At 36.2% G+C, this 20,173-nt stretch overlaps 1 protein-coding gene across 1 annotated transcript; it reads right to left on the reverse strand.

Moving 5' to 3' along the window:
- Window positions 1–1,448: 1,448 nt before the first annotated feature.
- Window positions 1,449–19,433, reverse strand: LOC136239347 (cytochrome P450 4F12-like). The gene is made up of 12 exons (XM_066030080.1): window positions 19,265–19,433; window positions 16,313–16,440; window positions 16,135–16,259; window positions 16,012–16,074; window positions 10,406–10,535; window positions 8,400–8,487; window positions 4,434–4,542; window positions 4,256–4,386; window positions 4,137–4,201; window positions 3,999–4,081; window positions 2,422–2,487; window positions 1,449–1,554 (listed from the first exon to the last, which is right to left on the reverse strand). Exons 1-12 carry the CDS (start codon window positions 19,431–19,433, stop codon window positions 1,449–1,451), a joined length of 1,263 nt encoding a protein of 420 aa, XP_065886152.1.
- Window positions 19,434–20,173: the final 740 nt, after the last annotated feature.

Raw genomic sequence — 20,173 nt, forward strand, 5'->3', positions numbered from 1 at the left:
TTTGTATGTTATTGTGTAGTTGTTTATATGTTATTGTGTACTGTTGTGGCAAAGTTTTCAGATGTTGCAACAAGAAATAGTGTTTTTGTAGTGGCCATTTTGTAAACAGTTGCTATGGCTACTGTGAGTACATTTGTGAGTGCCTCCATATCCACAAATGATTACTAGGCATTAACCTACGTGTGTACCAAATTTGGTGCTTTTATCAAAAAATGCACAATAGGCTTGATATCATGGACTATGCCGCTGCACTATTACGAGATCAAGCCTGTGAGAGGTAATGATTAGAATCTATACAGCTAATGAACATCTGTCAGTTCAAATAATGTTAAGTTAGAAGTGATGGTGTTGTGAATGACATTATCTGGTTTAAAAGGTGTTACCATGCAGTACATTAGTAGGAATTGTAGCCGGAACCGGACTCACTGGCTCGCAATTTGGGTAGGTCAGCATAGATATGAACAAATGATAGATTGACAAAACCTCCTTAAAGCTGGTAACTAAAGAATGGAGTACCATGTCACATTGATAAGTATACCGTTGCTGAGATAAAGTGAAGAATCGCAAAGAATACATTTTACATTGCACTGAATATTCCACCGACTCAAATTCATTGTGATTGGTAATGTGTCAGAAGCTGTCCATAGAAGGAAGGACAATTGACCAGGATGGAAGCCAGACAATAATTGGTTCCAGGTTCTACAGGTATTCAATTAAGATTAGTCAAACGTGGAGTCTGTTGATTTTGAATACTGTTTATACTCTGTAGGTTGCATGGGCTTGTAAACATGCCAAGGATAGTAGCTAACTGATAATTTATGCAACATTACCTTTTGATCACCTTACTTATGACCAGTGTTGGGCAAGTTACATATTACATATTACTTGCAACTGAACTATTTAGTTACAGTTACATATTACCCATAGAAAAAAGTAACTATAATAATATTACATATTATATTACTTTGTGTCCACAGCCTTAAGCTGTAAGCTGTCACGTGTGAAACTATCACCGTATCACGTAACATAATTGCATTGTTGGACAATGTGCAAATCTTGGTTATAAGTAAGAAGCTGGTGAATAAGCTTCATTAGTAGGCTTCATTCAGTAGGCTTCATTACTTCGTTGTGGCTAGGCGATACTCAGTGGATTACTGACGTAACGCGTTACATAAGTAACACGTTACTCCCAACACTGCTTATGACGGAGTTATTGTTTTGGTTGCAATTACATCTTTACATTTTTACAGCCAGTTTTATGTATTGTCTGTTTATATGTATGATCAAAATAATGTATTGTACATATGCAGCATGCATGACCAAATACAGCAAAAAAAAACATGGGCTTACACATATTATAGAAAGAAATGAACACTTGAAACATGAATGCACACACACAGCTAAAATTACAACACTAGCAGAAATCATATATGCTGTCAAATGTTATGCTACTGCATTGCAGGGCTCAATTTCAACTTGATTCCAGTTTCTGATTTCAGAACTAAATGCAAGCAAGGTTTTACAACATGAGTAGTGTCCATCTTAAGCAGAAACCTATAGTAATGAATCATCATTTAATATAATGGGAAGCATGTGTATACAGTGGAAAAGTCAGTGCTGCATGGTACAAGTCACATATACTCCAACTATAGCAATTTACACATAAAAATTGAGCTGTATACAAGAGAAGGCTCCTGACCACAAAAGACAATTATGGTATACGAATACATTATGTTTGGACAAAAGTGTCCAGATTATTGAAGTGTCTTAACAGTTTATAGATAAAGGGACTTAATAGCTATGTAAGTAAACACAGTTAATGGGAATCAGTGGTATAATGTAAGCATGATAATAATTATGTATTTAATAATTTACTTTCTATATTGTTGATGAAGTTATATGCACTCACACCAACATAGCTACTTATATATTAACACATCGCACATGCTGCAGGCACTTCTGTATATGTACATGCACTTTAGGGCTAAGCATGTCTTTCCAAGAGTTCATAATAGATATATTGAGGATAGCGTCCTACTCTCATATACCCCTGTAGAAGGACATATACTGGCATATCGTAAAGTAATGATGTAATGACAAGGTGTTGTTGCTTGTGATGAACCAGCACCCATAAATGTGTAAGAATTGTTAGCACTGTGTCACACTTGCAATGCTCAGAACAGCTATATTCATCAATGGCTTAGCAAAGAAATACATACAGAGTTGTCTAAACCCATTAAAGCACACTTGTATTATAGTTCAGTGAGACATGCTGAGAACACAAGTTAAGTTTCTAACAACATTGCATTCAATTGAATTGTACAAAGAGAACTCGGAAGTTTCATATCATAACTTTACAATTCGCCATTCTACAACAGTAGGATACTCTCCTCAGTATACATTATCAACTCTTGGTCTTACTTGTTCACAATATGAGCAACTGCAACTTTCATCTGCACCATGGCAAACTGTTGGCCCATACAATTCCTGTAAAATACAGTATGTTATCAATAAATAAATGTCAGGTGGATCCAGGGTTTGGCAAGGGGGAGTACACCATGGTAGTAGGCATATGGAGCAGGAGGTCTGGGGGGCTGAGAAGCTAAAGCTATTTCATATGTTTCAAGACTAAACATTTTGATGTAGAGTGGTTTTATGTACAATCATACTGCTTTCTAAGTAGAGTAGAGTTTTATAGGGATAAGTGACTGTCATGAGTATTCAGCTAGCTATAGCTATAGTTATAATTATGGACCTAAAGAATTCATTTCAGATCATTTGCAAAATATTCGTAGCAGACTAAGTCTGCCCATGCATTGGATATAGCTATAGTGCTGCAGATGTTTCATCTATACTCAGCAACTATGGAGGTAGCTATAGTATTATGTACGACTGTTTTATTAGAGTATTTGACAGACTGCTCTGTTAGAGTACCTTGATCTTATAAAATGTTTGTTTTTTTTTAATTTGGGGGGGGGGGGGGGGGGGGGAGAGTGGCAAGTGCCCCCTGTGCCTCCCTTAGATCCATCTCTGAATGTTGCACATCTTGAGAAAATTGCCACATATATACTTAGTACCCTAAGAGCTTTATCCAATTTTATATTCTAGATTTTCGTCTTGTAAAATGTGCATACATGAGCACTTATAAACATTCATCCACTTATTCTGCAGCATCAGGCCAAATTCAGGGTGGCTCTATGGGTTTCTAAAGTTTCCAGAAACTGCTCAAAAAAGATCAAGATACCCTAATAGAGCAGCCGCCCTAATACAACAGTCAATTATAATTGATAGACTATCTCAGATTCAATTTTAAAGGATCCTGAAAGTTCAAAAAGTTCCTGTGCTCCAGATACCCATAGAATGGCATGCTTTGTACACTAGTGCATTTACAATACAGGTGTATGGCTGTAAATTATCATATATTGAAAAATGAAGTGGTAATTCTGCTTCGTTTTCAGCTATGTTCCGCTCATTATGCAGTATTACAATTACAAACAAAAAGCAGCACAAGAAATTCCTTGATCTGCAAAGAGTCAAAATTGGAAATTATGGATAATTTTCTTGGCCAGTACTGAAACCATCTCACATTAAGGAGAATCAACACCTATGAGGCAGTGGAGAAAGAAACGGAACACAAAGAAGGGCAAAGGTAAGTGGACTGTAGCTGCTGTGGTTGGCGAAGACACATGTTGGGCCAAATCAAATCAAAAAGTGTAGATATCAAGCCCATAACCTTATAACCAAAGTTGAGTTATGCTTGACTGGAAGCATCAGTTAGTCAGACAGCAGAAAATTTAGTTAGATAAAAATTAAAATTTCACAGAAGCTTTGGATTTGGAATCACTCTACAGATATTTTTGGCTTGATATCCTAACCGACATCATAATGGGAAACTGAGGCTGTTTTTATGGCAACATTTGTGGCCAGAAAACCCCAAACTTTAATAATTCCTACTATGTATGCATGCACTACTCTACCATACTGTATGATACATATACCTTGTTCCAGCAGAAAATGGTAGGAATGCAAAGGGATCCATTTTCTTGCTATTTTCAGTGGTAAACCTCAGTGGATCAAATTTCTGATAAAATAATATAACAAATAACACGCAGCATATACATTACAAGACTGTTAACCTTCGGATCATCCCATACTAAAGGATCGTGATGAACAGTATGGATACCAATGAACACCATGGCTCCTATACAATTGAAGGGCTGTAAATGTAGTATTCCTGACAATATACAATGCATACCTTTAGGAATCCTGCAGCCATCCATTTCACAGTCATTTGCTAACAACCTACTGGCCACTGGAACAGGTGGATACAATCTCAATGACTCCTTAATGCACATTGTAATGTAGGAAAGTTTGGACACATCTTCCCTAACAGTATACAATAAACTAATAGTTGATGAAACTGGAAATCTTACCAAGTGATGGCATCAGTGTCCCTACCAACTAACATCTCTCTGATCTCTTTCCTACACAGCTCCTGGTGTTTCTTGTGCATAGCCAGACAGTACAGGGTATAACCTAGTGCTGTAAGCAACATACTTATTTATTAAGGCATTACAGCACAAGTGCATACACCTGGTCCTACAGCCTGTTTATATTTAGCATGTTGGGAAAGGTGCAGAAAGGAGAAAAAATCCATGACTGGACCTGGGCAGCTTTGAACATTCAATTTATATACTTGAATGCTTACAGGAGTCTACCAGGATATTTTCTCCTTGTCAATTTCATGTATTTGTATCCACAGGAACTCTATAGAGAGTGACTTATTATCTCAAAGTATATACTTCATGTGGAACCAAATTTAATAGCCATTTGCTTTAAGAAAAATCAAAATTCTGCTCTCCGTTTAATAAATTTCAACAGTAGTACACATTGTTTTGCAAAATTCATGGATAGCTAGCTACCTTTCTGTGCTGCGAAATTTATTCAATCTAATTGGTGGGCGTATAATATGTGACCAAGTCTGACAAGAAACCAGTTTTTATTTAGCCTTTTCAACTGTTACATCTGTATACTCAAAGCTGAATCATGAAGAACAGTACACAGAAAGTGTTTACTTAATCCGGCTGTAGCACAAAAATTGAAGCGCTGTTGCTTTTAAATCATAATTACCTATAGTTACAATGTAACTATTGTAACTAGTTACTACTGTAACTTAGTTACTTTTCAGGTAGTTGTAACTAGTTACAAGTTACTAGTTACAAAGCAAGTAACTAGATATGTAATCATACAGTACAATAGTACTGTATAGTAGGGACGATGAAGGTGTGGGCGTGGTCCACGAAGAAAAATCTACCCAAAATCATCTTCAGAAATCCTTCACAGCCATTTCACAGTATTGGTCAGGTATAAACAAGCCCAAATATGTCTTCAGAATGACCTGAAACGTTTCCGATGAGGTGCTACGAAATTTTTAAAAAAAAGTTTATTTTAGCAAATTTTCTACTGCCTCACTGCCTGCCTCACTGCCTGCCTCACTGCCTGCCTCACTGCCTGCCTCACTGCCTGCCTCACTGCCTGCCTCACTGCCTGCCTCACTGCCTGCCTCACTGATGCGTTTAGTCAAGCATAGCGGAAAGCTGGCTACAGCTACAGCCATGCTTCTTTGGCGGAAACGCTTCAAATTTTGTGGAGAAAAAACCTTTCACAACATTAAATACCTACGATGTGTGCGCTACTGTCTTACTGTTTTATCTTTGATCCTTCTTTATCGTGGCCATCTCTCATGGGTACGGCTTCCATCAAAGCACGCACACCACAGCGCTCCAAAATATTGGAATAAATGTGTAGCATAATTGTAGCAAGCACGTGATTTTAATGTTGGGATACACCTTGAGATATGCTGCTGCCTGTTCAACATCGGCACTACATGCGCAAGGATTAGAGTGTTTGCTTTGGCTCAAAGGTAGTTTCTTTTCCAAGTTAAAAAACCGGTTGTATATGGCGCCACTCTACAGACTCTATGGGTAGCTTTGCCAGAGCACTTTTCAGGTGTACTACAACTGAAAAACACCGTAGTAGGCCTCATAAGACCCGTAATTACGTGAAACTAAAAGTAAGAGCAGCCCTGAGGCTTTGTTGAGAGAATTAGTGGAAAATAATACTGTAGACACACTATAAAACAGTTGAAAAGATACTTCTGTGGGTAATGTGTTGTTTAAAGCGGTTTGTTAAAAATTTGCATCCTTAGGAACGTTTAGCTGTGTATTTCGAGAATGGGGGGGATTACTAAATACAGTTATTCAATAAAATTTACAATAAAAAACTACACAAACAAGCGCAAGAAAAAATTAGGAATTTTCTGTATGAGTAGGGACTGCAGCAATAAAAAGCACTGAAACAAGCCGCTGAGACAAAACACAACTGAATGATTGCATTTTAATCCCTACTTTAGCCTGCTATGATGTATGGTTAAAGTAGGGATTAGAATGCAATCATTCAGTTGTGTTTTGTCTCAGCGGCTTGTTTCAGTGCTTTTTATTGCTGCAGTCCCTACTCATATGGAAAATTCCTAATTTTTCTTGCACTTGTTTAGTTACAAAGTAACTAGTTACCCCTAATTCTGCATGGGATTGATTTACAATAAAACAGGACATTTTCCAAGGGTAATAAATCACCTTAGAAACAAGTTGATGTTATGCTATTTCTAAACACCAGGCGTCCATGCAGTTAATACTATCCCATTCTAACTAAATAGGCAATTAATCAACCATGTATGGAATTTAGTTGATATTCATGCTATTGCTAATATTAATTCAGATAGATAATTAGATTTGTAAATACTGTAATTTAGCATATTTCGTAATTCATGAATTATTTTGTAATTCGGTAATTACATTGTTATGCACTGCTAAAGAAGTGTAACTATAACAAATACACAGAAGTATCTTCTCAATCTATCATGTTTTCTCATGCGAACTGTTTAGAGAAAGCCTCGAAACTGCCTGTAATTTTTGCTCACGTAGGTACGGTCAATGCCCCCCCTTTCAATTTGAAGGATAGGCCACTCCAACTTAAAATTCCTGTTTCCCATCCACCGCCCACATGTTTTTTTTTGTCAAGCTAGAAAATTCCATTATTCCATAAACTGCTGTATTCTAAGTATCATGTGATTGTTTTAGTCCGGATTCTTAATTAGACACTAGGGAACGCATGGCACAAGCAAGTGTGCTGACTATTTATGATAAATGCTGCAGGAAAACTGTACAGAGGATACAGTCAAGGATTATTTTCACCCATCTCGTGTTGAACTGAATTGCCACAGTTTATCAGAAGCACACATTAGCTATGCTGCAGGTGCAACTGAATTAGAAGTTAACATGGATTGTCCACCTTGTAGCTGTGTGATAAACATGCACAAAATATGTGTAGCTGTTTCATGTGTAGTAGTTAGTATAATGGAATAATGGAATTTGCCACCCGCCCGCATGGCAAAGTTTGTTTGGCCAGGATGGGAAACAGGAAATCAAGTTGGAGTGGCCATACACTATCTTTGGTAGCCTAAGAGGTCTTCAACCTTGTTTTAAGTTATTACACGTCTATAAAACCGAAAGGGAAGACTGTTCACAAAATATATGAAGAGTCACCATATCCGTATTTCAGTCCACCAAGAAGAAACCACAAGGTTTATGTGGGTGGAAGTTTAATACAGGCTTTCTATTCTTACATCCTGGCTGCTTTTTACCATTTTTATGGGTGTTTTTGCTCACATGGGTGCGTACGGAGGTAGGTAGGTAGGTTATGTAGGTAAGTAGGTACACACACGCATTTTTACAAAAACAATTTCAGTAAACCGGGCGCACGCCTGGTTTAAAAATTATTCATAGTACACAGTAGAACTTTCTTTATATGCAGTCTTATAGTCTTTCCAATTAGACAATTGATAATCCTGTCTTGTGAATGAAGTAGAAATGGAAACTTTGTCAGCTTACAGCCCTTGCATAGCATAATAACGTGGCCAAATTTCAAGCAGATTTGTTAAAGGCTTAAAATGATATGAGTATAATTAAACTTAGAAATCTGGTCATGAAACTGAGCTGAAATGGCTACAGAATCATTATTTTCAGAAAGCGTGCATATAATTATTATATATAGTTCTGTTCTCCCTTGCTATGGGCAAAATAATCATGTTACAAAAGTTAACAAACAAGCATAATTTATTTATGGAAGTAACTAGATACGTATACATTTTAAAAATAACTATAATTGTAATGAAGTTACATGGGATAAAAATAACGAGTAACTAGTTACTTTTCTAAAGTACCTACCCCAACTCTGATCCCATGTTAGCTACACCAAAGTATAGACAGAAGTTATAGCTATAGCACATACATGCACATTACTTAGGTGTCTAAATTTTTAAACTAGGGCAAAGACCATACCTGATGCTGTAGTATCGTGACCTCCAAACATGGATGCATCTACTTCTTCTCTGATTTCTCTGTCAGTTAAACCTTTACCATCATCATCCTGTAGGTTACCCCAATCTTAGCTACTCAATATTTATTAATTTATTAAATGCTATCCCACTAGGGATATGTGAGAAGGCTAAAGCCTGTGAATACAGGGAGTCAGAAACATGTAACTGAAACATTGAAGACTGCAGAAAAAGATCCCAAACTCAGTGGTGATTTAATCCTCCTCAACATGAGCAATGATAAAGTTACATACCACATGTGTGCTCTATGCTAAACAAATTACTTTCCATGATCAAGCTAATTCGATGGTATATATAGAAGTTTCACCTTTTACTGAAGCAGTTAAAACATGTGTAAAATTATTTTTGTAGCATGTGCTTTTTTACCTCAGTAATGTATTTCAGTCTCAAAAAAATTATGCAAACTGGTTTGGTTTTTGCTTAGTGGGTCATGATTTTTTTTTGTAGCATTAAACTCTTTCAGCTATTGTAACATCCTACATATATTATGTTGAACTCTCATAGCTTTAAATGAAAAGGGCCTAAATTGAAGTTATGATATCCCGGCTGTTGTGGCTCCTCTGGCACGTTCCTAGACTGTATGTTGCGGGGGGATCAAGTCACCACTGGGTCTGGGATTTTTTCTGCATTCTTCAATGTTTTAGTTACATGTTTCTGACTGCCTGTATTCACAGGCTTTTGCCTTCTCACAGGTCCCTAGTGGGATAGCATTTAATAAAATCCCTTTGCTGGCGAGAAGTCAATGATTAAGTAGAGGTTGAATGCAGAGAAGATCACACTGTTGTGGCTCCTCTGGTGCGTGCTTAGACTGATATCCAAATTTCAATTAACCTTAAGAGTCTTATAAACTGTTTTAATCTAACTCTCCTCATTATATTATATATTTACAGGCCATGCATCATGTAGTCTTCTCACAGGCTCCAGATGGGATAGTTTTACCAATGTTTCAAGCACCCTAATAGAATAGTTGGTACCATGTACCATGCAGGGGGTTGAATTTGGGTATCAGTAAATATTACTTGAAAGTAGCTACAGTTTATCACTTAGTAAGTGTCGATGTTTGCTCAAGTTCTGTTGGCCATTTTCACTGGTTGATGTGTAAAGGGCTTCAAGAGTAACCCCCTCCTTGGAAAGCACCTCACACATATTAGCTGAAGCATATTATATTATAGCTTTAATTTGGTGGAACATATACATATCATTCTATAAACTTACTGCGTGTGTACACTGATTTAACCTTATTCCACCTAACCTAATACTGCCTCCTGCATAATTACCTAACACCTCTACAACAATAATAATTGTAACCTGCTGAGCAAAATGCTGACTATACACTGTAGTTTGCATATTATGACTTCTGTGTTGTCCAGAGAGAAAACCAATGGGTTGTTAAGGTTTCGGCCTTAAGTGGTGAATGCTCTAGAGATAGACAGTATATAGGAGAACAAAGTATCGATTTGTACAGTGATCATCATACTGAAAATAAATTACAGGTGCTAATTTAATCTATCATAAGTCATGAGTGCAACAGGCTATAGAGTTGGAACTTGTCTTATTGTGACTCAGGAGTTCATCAAGATGTGTGATTTTAGGCCTTTTTCTGCCCAAGCTTTCAAACAAGAAAGCTGCAAGTTCCTACAAACTTGCATGTGTGTGTAACCTGTGGTTTTGAAGAATTATAATAAAGTGATCTTTGAATTGCCAATTATTATGAATATACAGTGCATGTGTGTGTGTGTGTGTGTGTGTGTGTGTGTGTGTGTGTGTGTGTGTGTGTGTGTGTGTGTGTGTGTGTGTGTGAGCAATTTTTTGCATGCAGAACAATTACTATACCTTTGCAGAGAGTAATATATCTAGGAAATCTTGACCCTTTTTAGCTGTTTGGAATCCTTGCATAGCCTAACAATATAGCTGGCTATGTGAAAAAATAATAGAACATGAACAACTTACCTTAAGTAATTCTTCTCTTCTTTGTACAATCACTTTCTCTGAATATTCATGAGCAAGATTACAGTAGTGGGAGAACTTGCGACCAGAAGCAGTAAAGTAGTACATCCAGTCAAGAGCATAATGTGGAGTACTATACAGATACACATCACTAAGGAAATATTACTGCATGCACAATCATCTCTGCACACTATGTTACAGTTTTGGAGACATGCTCCCAGCTGAATGGTGCTAATTATAGTATGTTCACGTTGAGCTGAATCCTGAAAAACAGCTAAAAATTAAAAGTGGATTTTTTCTCAACCGAGTTAACATTTCAGCTAACCAGATGATTATTGGTAACAGCAAAGGTGTCAACAACAGACACGTACGGTTTGGCTCCATTACAAGTTCGGGAAAGGGCTGTAATGGATACTGTACTTATATGGCTTCCCCATAGGAAATGTACTGTGAAAATTTTGATTGGCCATAAATATTATGTCAAACATTTGAACAAAAAGATTTTGAAATATTTTTAGCGGATCAAGCAGTACTACAAATGAGCCAAATTTCAAGATCGTGTGTAATTGCATCCATGAATTATTAAATGTTTTTGAGGATTCAGCTCAACGTGAACGTACTATAAGTCTAAAATAAGGGATGGATCTTTTTGACTTAGATTGTGCAGGCATCTGCCAGTACAGTGTGATTAGTAAAACTCCGTAAAATTTTCAAATACTTCTAAGGATAGATGAAAAGTGGGTGACCATTGGAAATGCTAGAAAGCTACAAAAGGTTAAGTTCTATGCAACAATCGAACAAGTGGGCTCGCAAGTGGTTGAGGTTATTGAGTCAACAATATTGAAACTATTCCATACAACTGTATGGCTACTCGATATCCAGATAATTACATTATGCCAAGTTAGTCTTACAAGCCATGCAAGTAAATTAAACATGCAGTATTGAAGTTATGGTTCTACGTTCTTGCAACATTCAAGTGACTACAACAAGTAGGTTGTTATTCGATAGCATTGTAATGTTAGCTGTGAAATAAGGAGTAGCTTAAGTAACAAGTAGCTACACTAAAAATTGGAATTTTCAACTAGAGTAGAGACCATAGCACATCACTGAAACAAGCTGGAGTAGTGCACGATATTAAATCACAGTAAAACAATAAGAAGTGTTATATCCCTACTGTGCATTTCCATTATGGTATCTTGAGCACAGCAGGGATACAACACTTCTTATTGTTTTTCTGTGATTTAATATCGTGCACTACTCCAGCTTGTTTCAGTACTTTTTATCGATGTGCTATATACATTACGGTCCCTACTCTAGTTGAAAATTCAAAATGTTTGTGTACTTGTTTGTTTGTTAAATTCTTTTGTAAAATAAAATTATTATGACTGGTGAACCCACGCTTACCGCATCAAAAGAAAAAATGGCACCATGTACCCCAGCTGTCAACTATCGTCTGAAAAGTGAAATATCCATTACACTTCGTTGTCAGCTATGTCCAACCCGTTACACAGCATTACGAATCAAGAACTATTCAAAAACTGAGTCAAAGTAGCCACTATGAAAAATACGGACGATTTCTGTTATGAAGGAAAGCCATCATGTGCTACCACCAATTTGATACCTTTTGCTGTCAGCCAAGATGAATGGGACAAAAAGGAAGTCCATGAAGAATGCATTGTACATACTGCAGTATATGCCAAAAGGCACATGTCCTGCTGAAGCAACGCGGCCGTGACGAACAGCCTGAAAAAATCAAGCCCAAATCCTTAGCTGTTATCTAGTTATGCTTGTCTGAAGGCATCAGTCAGTCAGTTACTCAGTCAGTTACTCTGTCGGTCAGTCAGTAGAAAATTCCATTTTATATATAAATTTTTTTAAATTTCATAGCAAGTTGTGAAAGCATTTCGGGTCAATTAGTTAGGGTGCTAAGACCTTTTTTGTGCACTTTTGGATAAAAGCATGAAACTTGTCACATAGTTTGTATGTATCATAAAGGTTATTTTTGATAGGGAGCCACTTCAGATTTGACCTTTGGTGACCTTTACACCCAATTTAATGCTTTAAAATGGTAAGTTTTTCATCTGTCTCACCTATAAATGGTTCAAAATTCACAAACTTGGTGTTAAATAAATGCTCTTGCCCTGACGAGTATACTAACATTTAAAGATAGTCCATAGCTTTTAATATTCCAAAGTTATAGCCATTTATAAGAGCAAAAAGTAGCCCTATTTTCTCCCACCCACGCACACCATGCATTATGGTACTTAAACATAGTGCACGTTGTATTTCCATAATTATGTTGAGTTAGATATGTGATATCATTTACAGCTGTAAGATGGAACCTGTCTTATAGTGGCCACCTGTGTTAAGAGACCACATCTCTATAAAAGTTAACTTTAAGACATAGAATGCCATACATTTAGTGTACAGTAAAATGTGCTACATATTTGTCTACATAAGATAGAACACTTGGCTAAAATGGTGCTAATTCCTATGGATTATAAAATATCCAGTAGCTACACTTAAGCATGCAGTATATTTTTGTTGTCATCCTGTAACAATGCCCGTGTATCCTTAATTGTGACCAGATTTGCGAAAAGGGACCTTTCTCACACAAAATTTGACCCATTTTTGATCTTTAAAGCTTCATAACTTTTTGATCATGGCATATAATTGCTTGAACTTTTTCATGAATGTAACTACAGTATCTGACTACATTTTGATTCTAAGAGCAAGTAAATCAGTATAAGGAGTCAAGTGTTACATCATTTTGTTTGCTGGTATGTCAAATGTGTGGAAAAGGTACCTTTTCAAAAACCGGTCACAATTGCTGTATATACAGTATATCAAGCATTATGTTAGTGGGTTGTGATTGGTAGTACAAGGAACTAGCATTAAGCAGTGCTTATTAACCTGGTGATCAATATGTGCAGATATTATAATGCTGTTTGGCTAGTGGTATTTATGCTGCTATTGTAAATAAACTGCCAATTCCTTTACTATCTTATTGCAACCCTATTGACATTACACAGTAAACTGTACAATAAATACAAATAAGAATTAAGAAAACTACTAAGTTACTACATTCCAGACAATTATTTTAAAATGTAGCTACAACGTAATAAGTCACACTACTTTAATTTTGGACAAATTAATGTTTTAATTTTAAAACCTGTACCATGACCAGTACCTATAGCTACCTGGTATGTATGAGCAACAATTTTACCTAGTTTAGTTTCCTGTGTAGAAATTTCCTATTGTACTATACATAATGGGTTATAACTTAGTTATCACCCATTAGGTTGCTCAAAAATCTGTGTGGGGATGTGCAATATCAAACAGGCAAAGTTTTATTTCATTGGTGCAGCAAACGATGTCAGATTGTATAGATACTCTGGATTAGATACAAGAGTTGAATTAGAGAGGTTTCACAGTAGTAGCATTAATAATAAGAACAATACTTATATAATATGATCAAGAGTTAATAATAAAGAGGGTTAACTCTTGGTATGATACTGAGTTGCTATTGTATAGGATGGTTTCAAAGATTGTTCAGTGATAGATACTAAATGTTAGTGATACTATATATTTGTGAGTTCATATAAAATCTAAATAGTCTACTTTGAGGTAATAAGTCACTCTCTAGAGTTTCTATGGATACATATACATATACACAAAATTGACAAGGAGAAAACATCTGGACTGTCTGGCAAACTCCTGTAAGCGTTTGAGCGTTAATCAGATGGCTGCAGGTTCGAGGCTGCCTAGGTCATGCCAGTCATGTTTTTCTTGTCAGTTTCACCACCTTTTCAAACACACTTTATATAACAACTTTCAACAGGCTGTAGGACCAGGTGTCCTCAGCACTTGTGCCGTAAAGCCTTAACTTATGATTTAAAATTTTAAAGTGTTGTAAAAATAAACTTTCTTTCTGTATATATTTCAAAAATGTGCGTGGGTGGGAGACAATAGTGGAATATTTTACTACAAAAATCATAGTAACTTTAGAAATAGACTTTCTGTAAAAACCAACTTATTCTTTAAGGCAAAAGTTTCAATTTGACACCAAGTTGTGGATTTTGGATCATACAAACATGAAAAAGAGACAAAATCAACAGTTTTTGAACATTAAATTTCCTATAAAGGTCACCAAAGGTCAAATCTGAGGTGGCTCCCTATCAAAAAATAATCTTTGTCATACACACAAACTTTCTGCCAAGTTTCATGCTTTTATCCAAAAGTGCACAAAAAGGCCTTTTTAAAGGCTTACAACCCTGACTTGACCTGAAGGTTTGTTTGGGCTTAGTTTTACCTATCCAAGCTTCATTGTCATCAGGGAAAAGAGAGGTTAGTTTTAGGGTGATGTTTTCATGGACCATGCCCACACCATTGTGGTCCCTACTATACAGTACTATTGCACTATATGATTTCTTGTCAATCTAGATTCGTGATAAATGAAACCACTTTTGAAAGATTTGTAATTCCGCGCAAGAAGATCAGCGGCATACTGAAATCACACTCAGCTGTAGTTGTAGTAATTTCATTTTTATGTGTTGAAACCACATGCTGTTCTCTGAATTTGTATGTGTTCGAAGATGTGGTGTATAGTAATTCCAACAAGTGATGATGTCACTATCCTTAGGATATCTGTCGAAAATCGCTAACTGTTTCAGAACTGCTGTGGTCTAAGGAATGAGATCATCTACAAGAGCTACATAACCATCAGTTATATGTAGTGTCTGCATGTCTTCATGTCTACACAAAAGTACATTTGATCATTAGAAAATTGTAGGAGACACAAGGCTGGTATAATCTACATTGATAGTGGGAGAGTATCTGCACTTCACAACTGGCTTCATTTCTAATTGCTGTTGTGTCAGAAACACATAAGGACCAATATTCAAGTGGCTAAAGCAATGTGATTCCTTTAGAAATATGAAAAGGCAACCATATATACCTCAGGAAAATTATACGTACATGGCTCCACAATTTTCTTCATTAAAAAATCACCCCATCAAGCAATTCAACCCAATTGCATCACATGGTTTGGTAACCATGGATGCTATGATCTGTATTTCAATATTTTATATAAACAAATGTCTGTGTCACTTGTGGCACTGTTACAACTGAATGGCATTGCCTTCAGTACCTAATACTCTGGGTCTAACTCTTCTTTCTTATTCAAATTATACACACTATATTAAACACGGATACTGATGTAATGCAAATAAAGTATGCCAGCAGGAGTTACAGTACAATGAACCGTTTACAAAGTACACATTTCTTTTAGGCCCCTGATGGGCTAGAAAGAAAGAACTGATTATATAATCAAAAATGGCTACACTGTAAAAACGATTTTGTCGTTTTAACAAATTGTTCATTATACCACCATTTTGTAATTAATTTTGTTGTTTGGATGCAAAAGATTGCTGTAAAAACAATTTTGTCATTTTAACTTGACAAATTGTTCATTACCACCGTTTCATAATTTGTTGTTTGGATGCAAAAGATTGTCCAAACAAGAAATTACAAAACGGTGGTAACCAACAATGTGTTAAAATGACAAAAATCGTTTTTACAGTACATGAATGACAATATACATCACATACCATATTCGTTCCATGACAAGGTTTGCTAACTCTCTAAGTAGTATATGATATGCACTACCATCCCTATTAATGCAAATATGCAATAGATACATACTGTATCAAATTTCAAACATGTTAACTTACTTGTCCTCCAAACAGTTACTATTAATAGAGCACATGCATCTTAACATTACATCAAATGTTAATGAGTTTGTGAATTTCATGATCTCCACTGACTCTCCACTATCAGCTAACCCACTCCATACCTCCTATTATAGTTCCCACTACACACTCTACCATTACACACAGTATATTAACACACCAGCAACTTGTGGGACACTTCGTCAAACACTGGTAAATATTGCTTTATTGTGTTTGAATGAAAGGCTGGAGATAGCAATTTGCGATGTTTTCTCCATTTTGTTCCACTGGTCAAAGCTGTATTGTCACCTACAGTAATATGAATGCATTAATCCATTTATCTGCTGAGTGTTTATAATTTACGTGCATGTATGTAAGTGCAATTTCTGTTGATGTCCAAAAACTTACAATCATATATGCTCACCTCTAAATAATTAGTTTTGTTTAAAATTTAGCCATAGTAGCTTATAACAATTATATGAGCAATAAGGACAAATATTATTGTATTATATCCCAAATGTATTCTTGAATACATTCCATGATCATCATATAATAATTCACAATTAGAAAATAAGTAGCTTAAGACAAGACAAGGTTAGAACAACAAAAAAATAAAGTATTGTACAAATGGCTTCCAAAAGAGATTTAGAGTAAAATATCATACATCATGGTAGTACTGCATATGTGACCCAGTCTGGGAAAACTAGTCTGATCACCTATTTATAAGTATCAAGAAATGCTGGTTTTAAGTATTCAGTGTGTTGTAGCTCACCAATGGTTGAAACTACATGTACCAAATTTTCACACGTTTTATATACACCAATTTCTTACCTTCCAGAGAATTCACTGTAAGGAGTAGCCAACAGCTAAGTTTCCCACCAGTTTTGATAGTTTTTAAACTGAGGTTGACTGTATCAGGCAAGCTCCAAAAGAGGTGGGCGGTGGGGTTGTAGGAGGGCAAGGGTTGTTTTAAAAAAATAAAGAGGAAGGCATAGGGATGAATTATGCCAAGTTATGGGCCATTCAGGTCTCAAAACTGGCTAAAACGAAAGGACATTTACAGCACAAGTATTTATTCAACACCATGGAGCTGTACAGCCACCCCCAGAGTTCCATTAGGGTCCCAGAGCACCCGTATGGATTGCCAGTGTGCTTGGGAAAAGCATCCATAAAAGCAGACCACCTAGTCTATAATGAAATTTGATAGTTTATTCATGTAGCTTTGTGTTCTTGGCAAAAAATCAAATCAACTGATTCAGCTGTCATGGGCGATAAGACCGGTTTTCCCAGAGCCAGTCACATATTAGGGACCATGGAGGTTTATATTTTCTCACAAAAATTAATGAACAGAATCCAGCTTCACAATACCTTCATGGTGCCTTGCTAGTGTTGGTTAGGTATAACCATGTGCCTTCAGTAATAATGACCTGAAATGCTTCCAATAGGTTGCTACAAGCAAAAAATTAAATTAATCAGTGGAAGTTTCTACTGACTGTCTGACTGATTCCTTCATAACTCAATAATGGCAAATGCCATGGGCTTCGGATTATTTCATTGTTTGATGATGTTTCAGCCTGACAGGTGCCTTTTTCCCATACCACAGTACATACAATGCATGCATCATGGACTTACCTGTGTCCTTCTTTGTGTCCCATTTATCTTGCTAGGTGGCAATTTGTGGTAGCACCACATGATGGCTTCCCTACATTTGTAATTGGAATTCTAGTATTCCGTTTTGACTGGATTGTTTGCAGAGGTCCTTCTCATTGTGTTCTTCATTTGTAACGCTGTGTAACGGGCTGAACATACTAGCTGAAAACTAAGTGTAATGGTCACTTAGCTATTTCAATAATTGATAGTTGGGGTGCATGTTCAGATGAAAACAGTAAGCCTGATGCCACTTTCTTTTAATGCGATAGGCACAGGTTCACCAGTCATAATAGTGACTGTTGATAAAAGTTGATAGATGTGTGACAATTGAAGTACAAATGTGCCTATTTATTTATGCAGGTCACAGGCATGGGAAGCCTTTACAACACAACCCCTAAAGTGAAATGGTAATTATTATTTTAGAGATTCTTGATTCAATTAAAGGACTTAGGTGCTGGAGGTGTACTTTTTGAGTTACTTCATGATAATTAAATCAAAGCTATTTCTGTGTTATGACTACTTTAAATAAATTTACTATATCAGTAATCTGATGCACTAGTGGTGTTTTATGGTGGGCAAAGCATGCGAAAAGAAGTAGAAGAAAAATGAAGAAATTAAAATGAAACTATGGCCGCTCATATCTCAGAAATGACTAGGGCAATTTTCTTCAAATTTGGTATGTAGACTCCCCTTCCTGCATGGTGGGCATGTCTGTAGCACATTTGGTCCCAATCAGATAAGGGATCACAGAGCTATACATGTGTGAAAATCACATTTTCTTTCTTCCTGTCAATATACTCACGGTGTATCGCGCTGGCTTCTTGACACACTACCGTGTGTCTTGATATTATTATACAGTATGCCTGACTTCAATTATACAAACCTTTGATTATCTCAATAACTGTTTTATTAGAGTATTTTGACAATATTGTATGTGTAACTGTTGTACTATATACTGCTCCGTATGGAAGTTCTGTACAGTAAAAAATAAAATAATCAATTAATTCTATTAGAGTAGTTTAACAGAGTTCTAAAATGGAGTTCACTTATCCAGATAAATTTACTTATCTGAACACATTATATGATTGAACTGTCACACTGGTGTTCAGATAATGGAGGTCCCACTGTAACCACAAAGTGACAACAACTACTGTTTAAAGAGTGGAATGTTTTTTCTCTGATATGCATTGTGAGAATCATGCAGGCATGGGTACAATGGCAAAAAACTATTAGTTGAGTGCTGATAAATTCATTCTGGTTTTAACAAAGTACTATAACAGAGTAATCACCATAATTTTATCATAGGGTTCATCTACATTTCTACACAAAGACTGATACTCTCACAATTAACTCATCAACAAACAATGTTCTTAACTAACAACCTACCAATCCATGGCCTTAAATAGTCATAACAAACTGGTTTTGGTGTGTCTAAACGAAGTAGTATGTAAATGCATGTATTTGAAATATAACAGAAGCTCACCTCCTGGTTGTCGTAAAAGCATTTTAATAATTTCTACATTTGCTGTAAACACCGTAGGAATTAATGGTCCAATCCAGTACACACAGAATTTAGGATACTTCACATGGTTAGCCTGCATGATCTGTAGTGACTTCAGGGAAGGTCCAGTCTGTGTGCCGGAGAGACACATTTAACCATTTAATGTCCAATACCAATTACAGAGTACATTAACAGTGTTTCAGCTCAAAGATATAGCATGATGAATAGGATTAATTGAGTCTTTGAAAATATCCCATGCATTATGCTTTTGAGCAGTGCTCAAAAAATCCAGCCTATTATACTTAAAATGATGCTTTCAAAATCAACTCTAGAGTTGATTGCTTTATTAGAGTGAGTATATCAGCCTTTCCTCACTGCTGTTATTAGTGTAAGTGACTGTTCTATTAGAGTATCTCAATCTTATTTCTGTGAAGTGTGAACAATCAGCTACAAAACAATAAAAATAGTAACATTGCACATTCTATTATGGTAGCATAATGTTTAATGCTTTTGCTAGCTTATTATCACAATTTTCCAAGTTCTTGCAATGCAAAGCATCATGGGTGTGGCAACAGCAGATTTCAGTGACGACTACTGACTCACAGGACTGACGGTAAGCATGCCTATGTTGACAGCCACAGAACATTACAGGTGTATTTACGTACATCTAAAGAACTGCGTATATCTGAAACAATATTAGCACATAAGTTGTCATGGACCCCTCACATAAGCACACTTTGCAATAAAGCAAATTGTCTACTGGGATTTTTACACAAAAGTCTTTACCATTGTCCATCTCAGTTAAAAGAACATGTATATAAACAAATTGTCTTAGCTACCATCCATTGAATACTGCTCTTCAATCTGGGATCCACACCAACAAACACATGC

Source organism: Dysidea avara, chromosome 11 (genome assembly GCF_963678975.1).
Source record: "Dysidea avara chromosome 11, odDysAvar1.4, whole genome shotgun sequence".
NCBI lineage: Eukaryota > Metazoa > Porifera > Demospongiae > Dictyoceratida > Dysideidae > Dysidea > Dysidea avara.